General features: G+C 36.0%; 1 protein-coding gene across 1 annotated transcript; it reads left to right on the top strand.

Annotated features, from left to right (window-relative positions):
• Positions 1 to 3,146: 3,146 nt before the first annotated feature.
• On the top strand, positions 3,147 to 20,100 carry LOC124368018 (protein halfway-like). Its single transcript, XM_046825289.1, has 5 exons — positions 3,147 to 3,457; positions 4,103 to 4,224; positions 5,295 to 5,526; positions 6,246 to 6,418; positions 19,849 to 20,100. The coding sequence occupies exons 1-5, from the start codon at positions 3,238 to 3,240 to the stop codon at positions 20,098 to 20,100; spliced, it is 999 nt and encodes a 332-aa protein (XP_046681245.1). The 5' UTR covers positions 3,147 to 3,237.
• The last annotated feature ends 1,462 nt before the right edge of the window (positions 20,101 to 21,562 follow it).

The following is a 21,562-nucleotide window of genomic DNA, read 5'->3' as shown; positions in this document are numbered from 1 at the left end:
ATCAAGATAAACAGCTTGACTCCTCCTAGACAGATAAGATCTAAAAAATTGTTTTGCAGATCCACTGATGCCATACTGTTCCATCTTTTCAAGCAACACGCTATGATCAACACAGTCAAAAGCACGGCTTAGGTCAATAAAAGTGGCCCAGGCATACTCTTTGGACTCAAAAGCGTTGAGAATCTCCCTTACTACAGTATCAATGGCAGATATTGTTGATCTACCTTGCCTAAAGCCAAACTGTTGATCAGACAAAAATCCATGCGATTCCAAGTACAGGCTTACCTGCTTATAGACAATGTGCTCAATTACTTTACCAAAGACTGGAATAAGCGAGATGGGACGGAAACTTGCTGGACTTGTTGTAGGCCCTTTTTTAAATACCGGTATTACTTTAGAAATTTTCAGACTATCAGGAAATACACCCTGCTCAAGGCATAAATTAATACTAATGGTAAGTGGTTCTGCAACATGATCCACTATTTCCTTCAACATATTGCTAGATAGGCCATAGAAATCCTTACTATCTGTTTTTTTCATTTGACTTATAACAGACCTTATTTCAGAAACTGACACTTGATTCCACTTAAAACTATCTGGGTTTGCAAACATTGGGCACATTTCAGTAGCCAAAACTGAGCTAGGCTTTTTTATATTAGACCTTATTTCAGTTATGGAATCAATAAAATAATTATTAAAACCCTGTTTTAATTGTACAGGGTTTAAGTCCCAGTTCGACTTATATTTAACTGTATTGTTAATATCATTAACAATGGACCAGGCAGCTTTACACTTGTTATTTGAGTTTTCTATAAGATTAGCATTATAATTTATTTTTGCTTCATCAATGGCTGCTCGACAAGACCGTTTAAGTCTGGTATAACAATTTTTATCACATATAGACATAGAAACTTTGTACTTGTCATAAGGAACCATTAACAAAGATCTAAGATATTTTAAATCGTCATTAAACCAGTTACCCCTGTTTTTAGTTTTATTATTGGGCATACAACTTAATTCCTTAAGAGGAAAAAATATTATCAAAGATATACATAAATACCCTAAAGAACCTATTAAAAAAGGCATCAGCATCATTAAAACACAAAACACTAAAACATAATGTATGATTCCAGTTGATCCTTGAGAGTTCATTCCTTAGCTTCTTCACCGGTTGACTCCTTACAGGTGCTGGGTGGACAGTTGAGGAATTACTGGTGACATAGACCCTGAACCATAGCGCGTTGTGGTCTGAATATGGGAAATGTTCCACAAAAGAAAAATAGTTTTGAAGTGGGATATTTGAAAAAACATTATCCAAACACGCATTAGAACGAGTAGGTTCAGAGTTATGACAATACATATTGAATTGTCTCAAAAGATTTAGAAATTCTTTGACAGACCTTACATCTTTGGTTACATCAAACTGAGCATTAATGTTACCACCACACACCAGTCTATAATTAGCCCACTTATCAGTCAAAAATGTCAAGAGACTTTCAAGTTTTTCCAAAAACAAACACTCATCACTTGCAGGAGTACGATACAAACTTATAACAATAATCTTGAGTTCGTCAAGCAATAAAGCACATGCCTCAAAATGATTGTCAACACAAAAAGACACAATATCAATATTACAACATTTTAGCCTATTAGAAGCATAAATAAGTGTACCACCATAATTATTAACTTTTCTCTGATATATTGAAACTAAATTAAAGTGTTTTATGCTACAGGCATTAATTTCAGAACTGCTCAGCCAATGCTCGGATAAACAAATAATGTCACAGTTATTATTCATAATCACAGACTCAAGAGCGTTTAGTTTGCCAAGCAATCCGCCCTGAATGTTTAAAAATAAAAAGGACAAAGGAAAACTGTTCAAAAAACTAGACTCAGTTTTCAAAATATACCAACATTTAGAGACTTATATGCACTATAAAACAAAAAAATAATTAATAACCAATTTTTTTTATATTTGAAAAGTGATGGGATGTACGGTACCTAGTATGTTACTGTGGCTACGATTATAAAAAAAAAATACTCTTAATATTTCTAAAATATAACAAAATCTAGCATAGTGTAACCAAAAACAAAGCCATAATAAGTTATAAACCAACATAATAAACCATACCCATGATATATCACAAATTTTCAAAAAGGCTAGATGAAGACTTCTTGCTGGCAAGATTTATGACTACTGTAACATCACTGTTGCGGAAACAGCAACAAATTTCACCATTGAAATTAGCAATTCTTTCTGTTTTTGTTTTATAAATAGTGGTGGTAGTGTTATAATGTTGATTACCACTTGTAAAACGATTTACATCGACATTATAATGTTGATTTCCAGTTCGAGTGTTAAATATAAAACATGTAAGCAGTTGTCTCAGCATTTTTACAGCACCCCATGATGTCTCATATCAGGGATTTAAAATATAATTAAAAAAAAGTACAATTAAAAAATTAATCTGTGCTATAGCAATTAATATTTGCAAATCTGCTAATGTATGCTTGAAATAACAACTATGGATTTTTGTGTAAGTTCTCTTTGTGTAAATCTACAAACTCCCAATAAAACCTTAGCTACACACTATTGGCTGCCACCAATTTGCTGGTGGTTGCTACAGAGGAACCAGAGAAGGATTGTGTTAACCATTAAGATTTGTGAGACAAGTGAGCCGACATGATCTGACCTGTTGGCAGGGATGCTGGGGCGCTACGTGGTGCTAGTGTGGTTGCTGGTGCTGGTGGCTGCTACAGAGGAATCAGAGAAGGGTTGTGTTAACCACCAAGATTTGTGAGACAAGTGAGCCTACATGATCTGACCTGTTGGCAGGGATGCTGGGGCGCTACGTGGTGCTAGTGTGGTTGCTGGTGCTGGTGGCTGCTACAGAGGAATCAGAGAAGGGTTGTGTTAACCACCAAAATTTGTGAGACAAGTCAGCCTACATGATCTGACCTGTTGGCAGGGATGCTGGGGCGCTACATGGTGCTAGTGTGGTTGCTGGTGCTGGTGGCTGCTACAGAGGAACCAGAGAAGGGTTGTGTTAACCACCAAGATTTGTGAGACAAGTGAGCCTACATGATCTGACCTGTTGGCAGGGATGCTGGGGCGCTATGTGGTGCTAGTGTGGTTGCTGGTGCTGGTGGCTGCTACAGAGGAACCAGAGAAGGGTTGTGTTAACCACCAAGATTTGTGAGACAAGTGAGCCTACATGATCTGACCTGTTGGCAGGGATGCTGGGGCGCTACGTGGTGCTAGTGTGGTTGCTGGTGCTGGTGGCTGCTACAGAGGAACCAGAGAAGGGTTGTGTTAACCACCCAGCTTCCTCCTGCCCCGTGCCAGACCAGCAGACGGAATTCTGTCTATGCAAGCGAGTTGAAGCGGACACAGCCACAGTTGTTTGCTGCAATATCCAAACTGAGTTTGAGCTCAAGGAGAGCCTCTCTTGTGCCTGTGAGTTTGTGTGTATACAGTAGAATATTCTTCACAACTGTGCGTTGGATCCACAGAGACAATTCATTCTTCTGGATTCTTTAAAATTATTGGTATGTTCAAAACAAATGATACTGAGTAAATTAACTGGATTCAAATAATTTGTTGTCTTCCTTTTGTTTTGTTATTCGCTCCTGAATATGAATATGACATAATTCATAACAAAACTCATAATTCATTACAAGTAGTTAGGAGAAAATTATAGCAAGTAAAACAAACAAGTTTTCAGTCTACAAATAGTGGTATATTACATACATTGATTATTTTATATAAATTTTTAAACTGTAGAAGTTTCACTAGAAGGTAGATCAAAAGTGGCTGAAGTTAAGAACTACCCTAGTCTGTCCTTTAGAGATTAGGAACTTTTGTCCTTAAACTCTGTCTTTTGGTAATGTATTCTATGAAATATTGTCCTATAGCTTTTCAAATTCGTTTGATGTTGCATTTTAAGTTTCAACTAATGTTGATCGCTGTGTTAGTAGTGAGTTGTATTCTTGCATACACTGAGCAATGTTTCTCTTTAAAACTGCTTGAAAAGTTGACATTTTAAGGTGTAATTAACCAACTAATAAGGACAGTTGTTATTTCAGTGGTGTTTGTTTTTAGTTCAGAAGAAAGAAACTCAATTGCCGGGTCAGCAAGGTGTGACAAAACTGCCGCCAGTGACGGCCCTTCATATCCTCAACTCCACCCTAGACAAGTTAGATGTCGGCCTAAACTTCTTCCAGGTAAATTTGGCCACTTGGACAACTGAGTCTGAGGATCTTTGTCTATTGTGTACTGTCTACTGTTAATAATTTAATATGACCAGGATTCTTTAGAGCAAAAAGAAAATCTTTATGTGTTTGAACAGTACGACCACCAGAGCTGCACCATTTAAATGTTGTCGAATCTGGTGGTGATGCTAGGAGGTGATACTAACAATGATATCTAAATAATTCTAAAAATGGTGGAAAACTAAAAAAAATTTGTTATGAAGATATTTTTTTGGATTACATCTCTTGATTTATAGTTACGGCAATTCAGAAAAATTTAAAGTAAGGAATATTGTATACTGTTTTAGCGAACAATACAACTTTGAGCAAGTACACACATTTTACAGACTTTATGTCAAATTGGGGCTTAGGGCATCTTGAAATTTGGAAAAAGTTGTTAAATTTTCATGCAGAATGTTACTCTATCACTCAAACAGTTTAATAAATATAACACTAATCATGTAATTAAAAAGACGTGAACGTATTTCAAGGGTTCAGTGTTGAAACAATGTATAGCTAATAATGATCTTGGCAAAAAACGATCTTGAATGAACTCTAAGTTTTATTATTCCTTAAACATAGTAGCCTTCATTTATCCCAAGAAAGAAGCAACATAGTTAGTTAACTTATCGTCTACTCTTCCTCACCTTCCCTCCATGAAAATGATGCAAGTACAAATACAAATGAGTGAGTACAAAAACTAGGTATTTACAACTCACAAAGTAATTCTGATGCTGTCCATCTCGATGTCTGGTGGATTGGGAGCGCCCAAGCAACAAGACAGAACCTCGGTTGCACAATCATCTATTCAGTAGTTATACACAACTAAACACAATTTGAGTTCACTCTTATAAACTATAACATTGCCTGATTTGACCAAAGAATTTCGTCCTGGTACTCGGTGGGAGTGCCCACTGAGGTGTATTCTTATATAAATGAATTGGACCAAAAATACCTGTTCTTGTTTTATTGTACTGTATATCCAACCATCTGGAAGAGACAAACCCAATTGCATTCTTCCACATATTTTCTGTCTGTTCCAGGGGCTGATAGGATTATCAGTGACACAGAGTCACATCCCACGTATCCTGGGCCGGTTTCCTAGTTCTATAACTTGTCTCAACCTGACATCCAACCACCTGGAAGAGATAGACGCGATGGCGTTCTCCAATATTCCGCAGCTGGGTTATCTGGATCTCAGCAACAACAATCTCACTCACCCGCCCAAATTGGAGTTCCGCTTTACCAAGGCTTATTTTTTTATCGATCTCTCAGGTCAGTCTGTTTTTATTAGTTTATATTTCTCGACTACATTTGAATCTTTAAGGTGAGCACATAATAAGTGACGACTGAATTATATGTGTAAGAACTTGTCAAACACTCAATAATCATTTAATTAATTATCAAACACGTCCCCTTTTATTTTCTTAGTGATTTTAGCCTTGAGGCTTGTGCCTCAAAAACTCCTCAAAAGGTGTTTCTGTTTAGAATTTTCTTCCCATTTGAACAGATTAGTCCCTAAGTTTTTATATGAATTAGTAGCTCAAAAGGTGTTTCTGTTTAGAATTTTCTTCCCATTTGAACAGATTAGTCCCTAAGTTTTTATATGAATTAGTAGAGAGTAGCCAAGTCCGTCTTTTCCTTGGCATCGCAGTTCTCTCAAACTGTTGGATCAATGTTTTGTTCAGTGATCTAGATTCTGATCTATGTCATTAAAGTTTTTTTGTATCTTTATAATAATGATTTCTGTTATTTTTAATTATTAATTCTCACAATGCATTTTTCAATGTAATTTATTTAAAGTTAGCATATGTTACATTTAAACACGTTAAAAATCATTAACTTAAAGATGATGTTTATAAAATAGTCCAAAAAAAGTTACTGTCAGAATTATTTTGTCTGTCCTTGATAAGATATGCTTTTAAATTCTCAAGTGATGTTATTAGTCCAAAATATTCTCATTATACAAAAACTCCAATCCGGGCACTGTGCAGGGAATTCTGGACTCCTGTGCAAACTGCTGCATGAACTCAAGACTCAGCGTAACTCGAGCATCCAAGTGAACTTTGTCAACGAGAACGATACTTACTGCTCATCGTCAGCCGACTACCACTGGTTCAACAGTGTCAACATCATCCCTTTTCATCAGTTGGAGACAATCGATAAGGTAATGAACGGTCTTAACTCTTTCGAATCCTATGTCTCATTCATTGGAAAGTTGTAGTATATACGTAAAAGAACAAGGTCCGATCCGATATTAGCTAGATTGACATTAAAATAATAATATTATCTTTAGTTAATTTACATCTGTTATGCAATATAAATAACTTTTATTCTCTGTGGATTCTGGTGGCAGTTGATACTGAATGTGCATAGCCAGTTTCTTGTTCCCGTTGGCAGTGGTTCCATTGTCTTGTTACGTTGCTTCTTCTTTGTTTGTTCCATTATGTTCCAATGCTTATATTTGTCGTTACACTGTTGTGTTTTATTTTGTGATGACCAGCACCAACTTTAGTACAACTTATGTTGGCTATGTTTATCTAAATTACCTCCACTGTGCCAATGTGATGAGAGACTTTATCAAACAGTTCAGGTAAGAAGGTTATGGTCATATCAGATCTAACACCATGTGACTATTCTGTCTAAAGAACTTTTGGAAGTCGGACAATGTCTCACCACCAGATGCTGGTGTCATGATATGCAAAATCTTGAATTGTGTGAACAATCGTTCTCAACTTAAGTTATAAAATCATTTGGCTATGTAAAAATGTCTATTAGTATATTTTCACTAAAGCAGTTTACTACAGTAGGATCTCATTAATCTGGCCCTATATCTGGATTAGTAGTTATTAATTACAATAGTGTAAATTTTCTTCAACAACAGTAAAATAGTTTGTAATAGGTCTCAGCCCATTTCTTTCACAGTTAAAAAAAATTTGAACGAAAGACTCAACAGCCTCCACATCATTTGAGAGTTTTTCCCCAGAAATTGGTTTCCAAAGAGTCTTTTGAATTAAATCTATCCAACCACTCGACACTGGCGCAGAAATCGTCCTTTTTCGTGATTTTGTTGTCAAACACTTTTGTCTTTTCCATGAATCTTACCTGAAATAGATGTGTGCCGGTTTCTTTCCTGAATGAACCAAGAATTTTTGACGTGCAGAAACTCACCTGCTTTCAATGTCTTCTTATGCTGGAAGATGATTCATTACCCCTCTAGAAGGATGATTCAATTTGCACCTTTTTGTTTTTTATATCATGAATTTTTGCACGGCCAACACTGTATTCCTCAGACAAATCAGCCAACTTCTCACCATTCTCCAAATGGCATACTTTTTTTCTAATGTCAGCTTGACATGCTTATGTTTTTGCAACAACGCACTGCACTTGACTGTACTTACTACTCGTATTCACCAAGCTCACGTGCTTACAAGTACCGGTAACAAACGGCAATGCACCAATGTTGCTATGTGACTGCAATGCGCTCATCACGCTATACAGACAGGCTGAGACTCGAAAACTACATTCGACTCATCGGCACCATCAAAGTGCCGGAGTACTGAATGGCCGGATTATAGAGACTGTATTGTATTTGTCAAGTGAAGCAGAAATTTGTTCTAATTGTGTGAGATCTGGGGTCATTTTTTTCTAAATTAGGTTTAATTGTATATTGCTCTTGGCATTGTATTGTGATACTAAAAACATTAGAATAGCTAGAAAAATATCAACAAATTTTAAGTTGAAAAGTAAATTGGTCACTTTTTAAAATTTATAGTGGACATTTTAAAAATATGTATGATTAGTGTCAGAGTTAATGGGGGGGGGGTGGGGGGGGGGGGGGGTGGGGGGGGGGGGGGGTGGGGGGGGGGGGGGGTGGGGGGGGGGGGGGGTGGGGGGGGGGGGGGGTGGGGGGGGATGCCATTGAATCTGCATGAAAAGCTCGTGCAGTACGCAAATGACACGACTCTCTGTTTTAGAGGAAGCTCAAAACTAAATCTGGAATTACAGGCATTTGTTCTTAACAATTGTGTCCAACATTTAAATATCCTCAATCCTCAAATAAACTAATCAAAATCAAATTTTCTGAACTTTTCAATGCGCTCTACAGAAATTGAAAGTGGTCATGCTGTTATGATTGCAGACATATTATTGGAGGAAGTCTATTCTTCAAAGTTCCTTGGAATACACCTTGATCGAGGGTTGACATGGAAAAATCACATTGATCATGTTTGAGCCAAATTATCAGCAGGAGTGTATATCTTAAGATTTTTGGTGAAATATTGCCGAAGTCAGATACTGATTACGGAGTACTACGGCTTAAGTTATCTCCACCTTTCGTATGAAATCGTAATGTGGGGAACCTATGCAAACAACCATTTTATGACAGTAAAGTTGTTTGTAAGTTATTACAAAATAAGCAATTCGCATTATCGATAATTTGAACTATATAGTCCTCCCGGACAGTGTTCAAAAATGTGTGACTGTTGACTTTTCCATGTCTCTACATATTATATACAACATTATTTTCTTTGTCTAAATGTGCCTTAACCAGAGGACGAAACATACACGAATATGAGACAAAAGGCGGAGATAATTGCCGTTCGGGAATGCGCAGAACGATCGTCTATGAACATATTTAATATATTTACCTTCACAGGCTTTTGATCGTTTTATAAACAGATTGCCAAATTCAGTTAAAAATGCCCTAACGCCCAAGGCGTTTAAAAACTGTTATCAACTCTGCCTGGCATCAAACGTTTTTTAAAGTGTTGATGAATTTCTGGCGTTCAACTGGGAGACCACACGATGGGGAAAAGTGACTGCAACGCTGGAAGCGGATGTAATTGGCATGGAATGAATGGAGTGTGAATGTTTGAATGTTGTAAGTTTGAGTGTGGCCTTGAATAATCAATTTAAGATTAAATAATTGACGTTTTCTGTGCAATCTGTATTGTTGACTGCAATTAAACTATTTGATTTGATTTGACCATGAAGTCCTAATATGAAATAAGAAATTTGGCAATAAAAGGATGCTCGTTGAATAATATTTATGTTAGAAAGAGGAAATATACATTGTATTGCCCATAACAATATCAATAGTCATGTTTAAAGAAGATGAAAGACTTTTGAAGAAAGTTTTACTCAGTCCTGGGAACCGTGGTGGTTCCTGAAGGATTACGAACCACACGTGCTTTCGCACGCGCACTCACACACAGCCCTGTCAATCATTGAATGTTATTTCCATGTGCATCGATAACTGTTATAGTTTTTATTTTTATTTGATTCAATTATATATGTTTTTATACATTTTTTATTTTTATATAAAAACAAAGAGAATTAGTTCAAAATCATCATTCTTCTAATTTAACTGCTATAGTTACGTGTTTAGTCTCATTTTTATTTTTAAAATTTAAATTTCATACAATAATTTCAATACGTTTCAAAAAATAAACAGTAGTTTCTGATCGGCCTGGTTTAAAGATGCTGATCTGACGCAGAGCTGCAAGTTCTACAAGCACATACAAAGTAAGCTGTAATACAGTTTTGAAACAAATTGTTTTAATAAAAGAAGAGGCCGATCCCCTTTTAAGCCTTATTCTGTCCGTCCTCATGGCCTGTGCGAGGATCTTATAAAACTGAATAAAGGGGAGAGTCGATACAGTATGAGGTTGATTGTACTGATAAAAAGTGCAACGGTCACAGACAGGATTTGAACCTGCGCTCTCTCTAACTCAGACCCAAAGTCCAACGACTTAGACCACTCGGCCATCGGCACTCCCGGTATGCAATAAGAATTGGAAATTAAGATTGCGACTGTTAAAATTATGTTACGCGCAATCATAATGGAAGTAAAAAAATAATTCCCACAGAAGAATGTCAATGACAACTTTTCAAGGCATCAACTCATGTCATTACACAAAACATACCTTAATGTAAAGGGAACACCTCATGGTTTGAAATTACGAATAATTAATCATTCTTATGTGCACCTTGTTTATGTACTCATCTAACTACCAACCAATATGTAGATTACTAAATAAAATAATATTTAAACAAATTAAAGTTAAATAACTTTATAATCGACCACTCCTAAAGCACATATGACCTACAGACAATCTCAATTAGGCCTAATTTGGACCGCTTTGTAACCTACAAAACGTGATTTGAAAAGACTATCATTAGCGCTATTGGTCGCTAATTACCAATGTAAGTGTAAATGACTTGAGTGCAGTTCGGGATAGAGACTTTCGCGCAGTGGTTATAACCGGTATAGCGACCTTGTGACGTCACGAGTCATATTGGGACAATAGAACACATTTTTGGATTGCCACAGAAGTAAATGTACATAAGTCAATACAATGCGAGACTATGTTCCGGAATGTTCTGTCTAGAGTATAGTAACGCAAAGGTGCAGCAAGAACAAGATTCAAGGTCCACAAATACGTAGTTCTAGGAGTTGTGTGGTTGGTAACTCTGACGTAATTTTTATCGCGTGACATTCCACCATCCGCTCACATCTCGTGGTTGTGTTGTGAGAGAGATAGTCTACACATAAGACCTGTACAACAGTATAGTGTACAGCATATTAACTTCTTATGGGATTCAAAAAGAAATTTCGATCTTAGAAAAGTAACTTAAATGAGTTAATCTACCTGTATGTGTAAAATTCAATGATTTAAAACACAAAAACAGGTAGAGGAATTCTTTAGAAAAAGCCCCATCAATAGCCCTAGTTTTGGTGAAAGTTGGTGTGCGGGGGGGGGGGAAGGGACTGAAAAGATTAAAATACCAAACAATAATTTTTCTCTGGTCATATTTTTATACCTTGATGACCTTAAAAACCAACCGTTAAACACACAAATAACTGACAGAAAAGATAATGAAAGGACTCGAAGTCCGTATTTTCAAACGAATGGTCGCTCCTCTATGGTTGGCTGACGGTAAGTTCCCGCAGTTTATTAGTTCAAGAAATACAATACTAGCTTGTGAAGGTAGTAGTAAGTAGTAAGTAGTAGGTAGTAAGTAGTAAGCAGTAGGTAGTAAGTAGTGAGTAAGTAGGGCTCGGTGTTGCCTCGTTGCTGTACGTTAACATTACCGTGTTTAGCATTTCTACACTTTATTACTTCGAGGAATACAGCACTCGCCTGTGAAGGTAGTAGTAAGTAGTAAGTAGCAAGTAGTGAGTAAGTAGGGCTCGTTGTTGCCTCATTATGTGGTTATCGTTTGCTCTACATTAACATTACCGTGTTTAGCATTTCTACACTCTATCACTTCGAGGAATACGACACTGGCCTGTGAAGGTAGTAAGTAATTAGGGATTGTTGTTGCCCCATTATGTAGTTCTCCTTTGCTCTACATTAACATTACCGTGTTTAGCATTTCTACACTCTATCACTTCGAGGAATACAGCACTAGCCTGTGAAGGTAGTAGTAAGTAATTAGGGATTGTTGTTGCCCCATTATGTAGTTATCGTTTGCTCTACATTATAATTAACGTGTTTGCCAATCCTACAGTTTATTAGTTCAAGGAATACAACATTGGCCTGTGAAGGTAGTAGTAAGTAGTAGGTAGTAAGTAGGTAGGATTCTTTGTTGCCCCATTATGTAGTTATCGTTTGCTCTATATTATAATTAACGTGTTTGACATTCCTACAGTTTATTAGTTCAAGGAATACGACACTGGCCTGTGAAGGTAGTAAGTAATTAGGGATTGTTGTTGCCCCATTATGTAGTTCTCGTTTGCTCTGTATTATAATTAACGTGTTTGACATTCCCCAATTTATTAGTTCAAGGAATACGACACTGGCCTGTGAAGGTAGTAAGTAATTAGGGATTGTTGTTGCCCCATTATGTAGTTCTCGTTTGCTCTGTATTATAATTATTAACGTGTTTGACATTCCACAGTTTATTAATTCGAGGAATACGACACTGGCCTGTGAAGGTAGTAAGTAATTAGGGATTGTTGTTGCCCCATTATGTAGTTCTCCTTTGCTCTACATTAACATTACCGTGTTTAGCATTTCTACACTCTATCACTTCGAGGAATACAGCACTAGCCTGTGAAGGTAGTAGTAAGTAATTAGGGATTGTTGTTGCCCCATTATGTGGTTATCGTTTGCTATATATTATAATTAACGTGTTTGACATTCCCCAGTTTATTAGTTCAAGGAATACGACACTGGCCTGTGAAGGTAGTAGTAAGTAATTAGGGATTGTTTTTGCCCCATTATGTAGTTCTCGTTTGCTCTATATTATAATTAACGTGTTTGACATTCCCCAGTTTATTAGTTCAAGGAATACGACACTGGCCTGTGAAGGTAGTAAGTAATTAGGGATTGTTGTTGCCCCATTATGTAGTTCTCCTTTGCTCTATATTATAATTAACGTGTTTGACATTCCTCAGTTTATTAGTTCAAGGAATACGACACTGGCCTGTGAAGGTAGTAGTAAGTAATTAGGGATTTTTGTTGCCCCATTATGTAGTTCTCGTTTGCTCTGTATTATAATTAACGTGTTTGACATTCCCCAGTTTATTAGTTCGAGGAATACGACACTGGCCTGTGAAGGTAGTAAGTAATTAGGGATTGTTGTTGCCCCATTATGTAGTTCTCCTTTGCTCTATATTATAATTAACGTGTTTGACATTCCTCAGTTTATTAGTTCAAGGAATACGACACTGGCCTGTGAAGGTAGTAAGTAATTAGGGATTGTTGTTGCCCCATTATGTAGTTCTCCTTTGCTCTATATTATAATTAACGTGTTTGACATTCCTCAGTTTATTAGTTCAAGGAATACGACACTGGCCTGTGAAGGTAGTAAGTAATTAGGGATTGTTGTTGCCCCATTATGTAGTTCTCCTTTGCTCTATATTATAATTAACGTGTTTGACATTCCCCAGTTTATTAGTTCAAGGAATACGACACTGGCCTGTGAAGGTAGTAAGTAATTAGGGATTGTTGTTGCCCCATTATGTAGTTCTCCTTTGCTCTATATTATAATTAACGTGTTTGACATTCCCCAGTTTATTAGTTCAAGGAATACGACACTGGCCTGTGAAGGTAGTAAGTAATTAGGGATTGTTGTTGCCCCATTATGTAGTTCTCCTTTGCTCTATATTATAATTAACGTGTTTGACATTCCCCAGTTTATTAGTTCAAGGAATACGACACTGGCCTGTGAAGGTAGTAAGTAATTAGGGATTGTTGTTGCCCCATTATGTAGTTCTCCTTTGCTCTATATTATAATTAACGTGTTTGACATTCCCCAGTTTATTAGTTCAAGGAATACGACACTGGCCTGTGAAGGTAGTAAGTAATTAGGGATTGTTGTTGCCCCATTATGTAGTTCTCCTTTGCTCTGTATTATAATTAACGTGTTTGACATTCCCCAGTTTATTAGTTCAAGGAATACGACACTGGCCTGTGAAGGTAGTAAGTAATTAGGGATTGTTGTTGCCCCATTATGTAGTTCTCGTTTGCTCTGTATTATAAATTAACGTGTTTGACATTCCCCAGTTTATTAGTTCAAGGAATACGACACTGGCCTGTGAAGGTAGTAAGTAATTAGGGATTGTTGTTGCCCCATTATGTAGTTCTCCTTTGCTCTATATTATAATTAACGTGTTTGACATTCCCCAGTTTATTAGTTCAAGGAATACGACACTGGCCTGTGAAGGTAGTAAGTAATTAGGGATTGTTGTTGCCCCATTATGTAGTTCTCCTTTGCTCTATATTATAATTAACGTGTTTGACATTCCTCAGTTTATTAGTTCAAGGAATACGACACTGGCCTGTGAAGGTAGTAAGTAATTAGGGATTGTTGTTGCCCCATTATGTAGTTCTCCTTTGCTCTATATTATAATTAACGTGTTTGACATTCCCCAGTTTATTAGTTCAAGGAATACGACACTGGCCTGTGAAGGTAGTAAGTAATTAGGGATTGTTTTTGCCCCATTATGTAGTTCTCCTTTGCTCTATATTATAATTTACGTGTTTGACATTCCCCAGTTTATTAGTTTAAGGAATACGACACTGGCCTGTGAAGGTAGTAAGTAATTAGGGATTGTTGTTGCCCCATTATGTAGTTCTCCTTTGCTCTATATTATAATTAATGTGTTTGACATTCCTCAGTTTATTAGTTCAAGGATTACGACACTGGCCTGTGAAGGTAGTAAGTAATTAGGGATTGTTGTTGCCCCATTATGTAGTTCTCCTTTGCTCTATATTATAATTAACGTGTTTGACATTCCCCAGTTTATTAGTTCAAGGAATACGACACTGGCCTGTGAAGGTAGTAAGTAATTAGGGATTGTTGTTGCCCCATTATGTAGTTCTCCTTTGCTCTATATTATAATTAACGTGTTTGACATTCCTCAGTTTATTAGTTCAAGGAATACGACACTGGCCTGTGAAGGTAGTAGTAAGTAATTAGGGATTGTTGTTGCCCCATTATGTAGTTCTCGTTTGCTCTATATTATAATTAACGTGTTTGACATTCCTCAGTTTATTAGTTCAAGGAATACGACACTGGCCTGTGAAGGTAGTAAGTAATTAGGGATTGTTGTTGCCCCATTATGTAGTTCTCCTTTGCTCTATATTATAATTAACGTGTTTGACATTCCCCAGTTTATTAGTTCGAGGAATACGACACTGGCCTGTGAAGGTAGTAAGTAATTAGGGATTGTTGTTGCCCCATTATGTAGTTCTCCTTTGCTCTATATTATAATTAACGTGTTTGACATTCCTCAGTTTATTAGTTCAAGGAATACGACACTGGCCTGTGAAGGTAGTAAGTAATTAGGGATTGTTTTTGCCCCATTATGTAGTTCTCCTTTGCTCTATATTATAATTAACGTGTTTGACATTCCCCAGTTTATTAGTTCAAGGAATACGACACTGGCCTGTGAAGGTAGTAAGTAAGTAATTAGGGATTGTTGTTGCCCCATTATGTAGTTCTCCTTTGCTCTGTATTATAATTAACGTGTTTGACATTCCCCAGTTTATTAGTTCAAGGAATACGACACTGGCCTGTGAAGGTAGGTAAGTAATTAGGGATTGTTGTTGCCCCATTATGTAGTTCTCGTTTGCTCTGTATTATAATTATTAACGTGTTTGACATTCCCCAGTTTATTAGTTCGAGGAATACGACACTGGCCTGTGAAGGTAGTAGTAAGTAATTAGGGATTGTTGTTGCCCCATTATGTAGGTCTCCTTTGCTATATATTATTATTAACGTGTTTGACATTCCCCAGTTTATTAGTTCAAGGAATACGACACTGGCCTGTGAAGGTAGTAAGTAATTAGGGATTGTTGTTGCCCCATTATGTAGTTCTCCTTTGCTCTATATTATAATTAACGTGTTTGACATTCCCCAGTTTATTAGTTCAAGGAATACGACACTGGCCTGTGAAGGTAGTAGTAAGTAATTAGGGATTGTTGTTGCCCCATTATGTAGTTCTCCTTTGCTCTATATTATAATTAACGTGTTTGACATTCCCCAGTTTATTAGTTCAAGGAATACGACACTGGCCTGTGAAGGTAGTAAGTAATTAGGGATTGTTGTTGCCCCATTATGTAGTTCTCCTTTGCTCTATATTATAATTAACGTGTTTGACATTCCCCAGTTTATTAGTTCAAGGAATACGACACTGGCCTGTGAAGGTAGTAAGTAATTAGGGATTGTTTTTGCCCCATTATGTAGTTCTCCTTTGCTCTATATTATAATTAACGTGTTTGACATTCCCCAGTTTATTAGTTCAAGGAATACGACACTACCCTGTGAAGGTAGCAGTAAGTAATTAGGGATTGTTGTTGCCCCATTATGTAGTTATCGTTTGCTCTACATTATAATTGACGTGTTTGGCATTCCCCGCAGTTTATTAGTACGTGGAACCTTAATACCAAATAATTGATATAATCCAATCAATACAATCACCGCTTACATAACGGTATATAATTGCTTCCTCTATCAGGTACAGTAATTATCTGTCATATTTGTTAACATGTAGTAAATAACAGATTCTGTGCCCTGCTGCACAGTTGTGGTCTGAAATAGTTCGTCTCTTGTGATGGCGCAAATAATTTATTGTATCCTATTTTCGTTCTAATAAAATATCAAGTTTCGTCTGAATTGTGAGACAGCTAACCTATAACCGGCATTTTAGTGGGAAATAAAAGTCCATTAAAACTTCCTTATTAGGCTACTTTTGTTCTCCACATACGATGGCGGAATTTTAATATGATTATGATTCATTTCAATTCAATTTAATAATTCCTTTGGTTGGTTTTCCTACTCCTTGTCCCCTAGTCTTACCAGATTTAACCATTATAGAGAAGGTCACTGTTGGATACGTATATTATTCAATTTGTTGGACTTTTATATAGAGAAAATATTATTATTGTAAAATTAACCATTCCTTTCACAAAATTCCGCGTTGTTTTAAGAAAATTTCTTTGTGAATTTTTACGAATTGAGTATGTAATGTAAAGACTTCTTGAGTATCTAACTATGAGGTAAAAAATCAGTTTTATTATTAACAACAGTATCGACAAAACTAAAAAGTAACATTATCGTATCCCTCGTGTGTTTAGTTCTTTTCACTATTACGTGAAAATTCCTTAAAATGTTAAACCTCAAAAACTGTTAACTGTTTACCTTCGGACGTAGACTTACATGTGAAGACTCATGGTGTACGAGCGTCCATATGATTTCAAAGTTTTACTCCTATAGAGCATACTTTTTATTAAAAACTAAAAAGTATTTGTGTATGTAATAAGTATACCTTAAAATGAGTTCTGAGAGTACAAACACAAGAGAGGAAAAGTGTTCTTGTGAAGCTAAAGTCAAGATGGCCGCCAAAACCCTCCCTACAAAGCGACTCATAATTTCATACACCCGCTATAATCATGATTATCTTTTGATATGGTCTCAGTGACTTTAGTAATTACTTTAGTAACAGAGCACACAAATTGTAGTTAATTGTAGTACTACACCTATAAAATTGTAGTCAATTGAAGTTACAACTTTATTGTAGTTGAAAAACACACACTTTGTGCAGTAAAAGCACATAAAACAAAACGCAAGTGATCCTGTCTTGGATAATAGTTTCCGTTTCCGGTGTCCGTCCGCCATTGTGAAAACACAAGTCCCGTTTTATTCTGCAGACAGACGATGTAACCGTTTCTAAAATCAACCTGTTTTTTAGAAATATTGTTAAATGTTGTTAGAAATGTTTTAAACAAAATACTGATGCCTATGTATTTGTATTGAACAATATTTCTACATCTCATCAATCCTACACCTCCTCCGTAACCTATAGATAGGCTGCGGGTCCAGCGTTCTTTAATTGAAAGCCTTCTTTAACTGGCTCGAATCCTGAAGGTAACAAAATATAGGCCCTAGGAATAATAAAATCAGTATATTTTGAAGCTTATATGTGCTTGAAATAGTACACAAAATTTCCCTTTTGCCACAATTTTTAAATTATACTTCGCATTTAAAAAGAATCATTGCAAATAAAACAGACAACAAAAGTTTTGTATTCATAAAACCCATATATAATATACATATATATATATATATATATATATATATATATATTTGCATATTCATAACTGTACATCGGCGCATGAAGCATTCGTAAGAAATGTTATAAATATTTTATTTCTCTACAAGAATTTCTAACCACATTTTAATTTTTATTATCTTCCAGTGCGTTATTTATTAGATTGGGAAAAGTGATGGTGGATTTTCTTATTTTTTTCAAAAATACAAACATGTTTGAATAGATCCCTCACTAACAAACATGATCCATTATGTCGTTTTAAAAAGTGTTTAGAACACAGGCAACCTTTATAAGATTATTTACAATATATAAGGGTCTATACCATTCAAATACCTTTACCGTAGCGTGGGTGACTTCAACCGAGAGGTCACGAGTTCGATTCCCCGAGTGGTCATATAGATTAGCAAATAGCTTATTTGTATATTTCCCTTAGGAACTTTTAATACATTAAAATTCTATTGGCGTAGAAAGAATCCTCTTAAAGATTCCTTGAATATATTGAGAAAAAACGATATTTCTCTTTGTGCCGGTAATTCTACAACGGTTTTATGAATATGTCATCCTAAGAATCTTGAAACCTTAGTTAAAAAAAACAAAAATTGATGAAAATTGATGTGTATTTAAAGGTCTGGACGTAACGTAGCTACGCTGGGAAGGGTTAATTCAATGTGAATATTGAGTTCAGCTCCAGCTCAACTTCCAGTGCAGCGTCTGGAATCTGACGCTGTCACACACTTGAATCCTGGAATGTGGAGTTATTTTCGTCTAAACAAGTAAACAAATTCGGCGACGAAGACATTCGGTTGCTCCTCCGTTCTTAGAGGTCGTGTCTAAAACAACTTGGTGCACCTGATGAAACAATGAGACCAAGATTACACTATATTTTGTACTCTAGGCGTGTCTGATGTCCAAACGATATATGGGTTCATTTTTAGTTTCTTTGTCGCCGGCGGTTTTGAAGATTCCAAACGCTTAGAGGAAGAGGAATCTTCACTTCCACTCTTTCTTGGATTCAATATAGCTGGAACCCTGGAACCTTCCTTGCAGGGCGACACTCTACAGAATGTTCCGAGACGGACGTTCTATGTAACGAAGTAGCTCCAGTAGCTCATGCTCTGTGGTCCACACTCCAGGCTCTATCGCCCAACCATGACCGGCCCTGAACTCTTAATAAGTACCGGACACGTGCAACAGTGAGGGGGGGGGGGTAGTCCGCTGCGAGTTGTGCAATACTGCACATCCGCTTAACTGCTCATTTTACAAGTAAATCACTTTCTAGACCATTTTCAAATTTGTGTTGACCTCTCCGAGAATCGAACCCATGACCTCTCGGCCAGAGAGCCGCAGCTTCACCTACGTTATGGTGAAGATCTATTTTTCCATTCTATTAAAAATAGCTTAGCTCCCACAACGGGACTGGTCTGGAAAAGTCTTAAATGTAAGGTAAAATGGAACTGCATAAAATCTTCAGTGTTTTGGTATCTCGGAACAATGCTATAAAAATATTACGTTTGGAAGACCGGATAAAAATGGTATTGTACATTTTATCACACACTTTCCTAAATTTAACTTTTATATTTCTAAACTTTATCTAGTGTATATAACATGTCTATCTATTCATGGCTGTACAACCGTTAGATCTGCTTGTGTTGGTAAAATACGGAACGTGACTTTCAATTTTCTCTTGTATTGTCGAAATATTTATACTCAAGTAGAATGCAGTATGATCACTGTTATAACCGGCATTAGTTTTGTGAAATGAAATGAATGAATGAAATGAAAAATTCCATTATTAAAGAGGCGGAGTTAGGGCTATCAAGTCCTCTCTACCACTCGATCTTATATCGTATAAAGTACATTTACAATAGTGTGATGCAATTGTGGTAAATTATTAATTTATCCTTTAAATAGAAAACAACAAAAATGCTAACCTATACAAAATTAAATAAATTTAAAGTAAAAATCTATATATTGAATTGAATTCGATACTTAAAATAGGCTACAAAGAAAAACTGTATACATATTAATACAAGAAAATTCAAAATGAGGAACAAGAAGACACATTCAATCACTCTAACACACTGATTGACCACATGACCACAACAAGCAGCACCACCCGTCACCCCACAGCCCCCTCCCCCCAGCAACAACCCTCTAACGCCCGCCCCGAAGCGAGCACGGTCCTCAATACATTCGATAGCATCGGGGAGAGTGTTCCAAAGGCGACGGAGAGCATTCCAAAGGCGACAAGCCTGAACAGTAAAGGACCTATTAAAAATTGTTGATCGATGAATTGGAATTGATAGTAACGTGGCTCCCCTTCTTGTAGATCGTTCACTAATACCAGAAGTAAAGTTGAAATGATCGGACAGACAAACAGGATATTTGGTTTTTATAATTAATTTAGAATATAAACTATGTGGAATTTACGTAGTTGATGAAGTTCCATGAGTGACAATTACTGAAATCTTGTGTAACGTGCTCATGACGTCTGATATTAAAAGTAAATAAATGAAATCTATGTATAAAGACAATGTTGATATAATATATTTTGAATTATATAAATAGTCTACTGTGTCAGAGGGTGTGTACATAAGTAGTGTGAAGAATTTTGTACGTTAAAACTTCAACAAGCATTATAATACTTTAATGACTTGCGTTTTCATTTTATGCGAATGTATTGGACAATAACTGATAAACCTTACATAACACCGAGACAATGAATGCTAGTACTATAATATATAAATTGTTCATACTACTGTACAATTTGATTGTGACAAGTGTCTGTCCAGAGAGCTCAGAGTCCCGCTGTCTACATGTCATGTGGTCAGATTTCATTTGAATTTATAACCAATCGTGGGGTAAAGAAAAAAGGAGTAATGAGCAGTTGAACAAAATAACTGTTCTCGTTTCCAGCACAAGATATGTTTACACAGAAAGTTAAGATCCTTTTTAAATTTTTGCATCGATAAAGTGGGCAACTAAAATAACCTCTTCTTCGTGAACATTCATGCACGAGAATCGTTACTTCCAATGGACTCTTCTCATTGAAAATTTTCCTATTAATGGTAAGTGTAAAACATTTGGACGTGTGTTCTTTTATCACGCAAAACTACTGAACTAAATAAGATAAATTTTTGTTTTGAACAATAACCTGATATTTTCGTTTTGAAATTATTACATGAACCTGTCCCACTGTAATTTGAATGTCACAGAAAGACTTTTTTAAATGCGAGATAGGCTGAAAATTGCAGGCATTAAAATTAATAAGTTTTCATTTCAAACTTTCATAATTGTTTTGAGCAAAGTTAAATCGGAAAGATTCTTTAAAACTCTGATCTTATTTAGTAAAATATCACAGTGTTTATCAGCAGATAACACTGAAAGATGTTTATAATTTTTTGTACTCTATTTAAAAATATAATAAAATACAATATTTTTAATCGCAAGGAGAACAATTTTGTGTACAGAACGTTTACAAATTCAATAATTTAGATTAATCTAGTTAATATAATAGAGTATACAAAAAAATAAAAGCTTATCAAAGCTTTGTGGATAAATTAATTTTTAGATGTATGTAGATCATTTTATGACAACGGAGGGATGTTTTCTATTGGATTTTGCTAAGTGTGAAATTTAAAATAACCAATTTTATAATGTATATTTTTTTTGTTGCGATCCAAGAATTCATCAACACTGTAGAATTCTCTTGATACTAAAAATGCTTTGGCTTTATTATAAATAAAT

This window comes from Homalodisca vitripennis, chromosome 8 (assembly GCF_021130785.1).
Source record: "Homalodisca vitripennis isolate AUS2020 chromosome 8, UT_GWSS_2.1, whole genome shotgun sequence".
NCBI lineage: Eukaryota > Metazoa > Arthropoda > Insecta > Hemiptera > Cicadellidae > Homalodisca > Homalodisca vitripennis.
This window is presented reverse-complemented; position numbering and strand designations above follow the sequence as displayed.

Excerpts from the sequence above, each read along its gene's own strand:
- LOC124368018 (XM_046825289.1), top strand. The coding sequence starts at position 3,238 with ATGCTGGGGCGCTACGTGGTGCTAGTGTGGTTGCTGGTGCTGGTGGCT. Across the intron at positions 4,225-5,294 it reads TCGGCCTAAACTTCTTCCAG|GGGCTGATAGGATTATCAGT; the intron begins GTAAATTTGGCC and ends TGTCTGTTCCAG. Across the intron at positions 5,527-6,245 it reads TTTTTTTATCGATCTCTCAG|GGAATTCTGGACTCCTGTGC; the intron begins GTCAGTCTGTTT and ends GGCACTGTGCAG.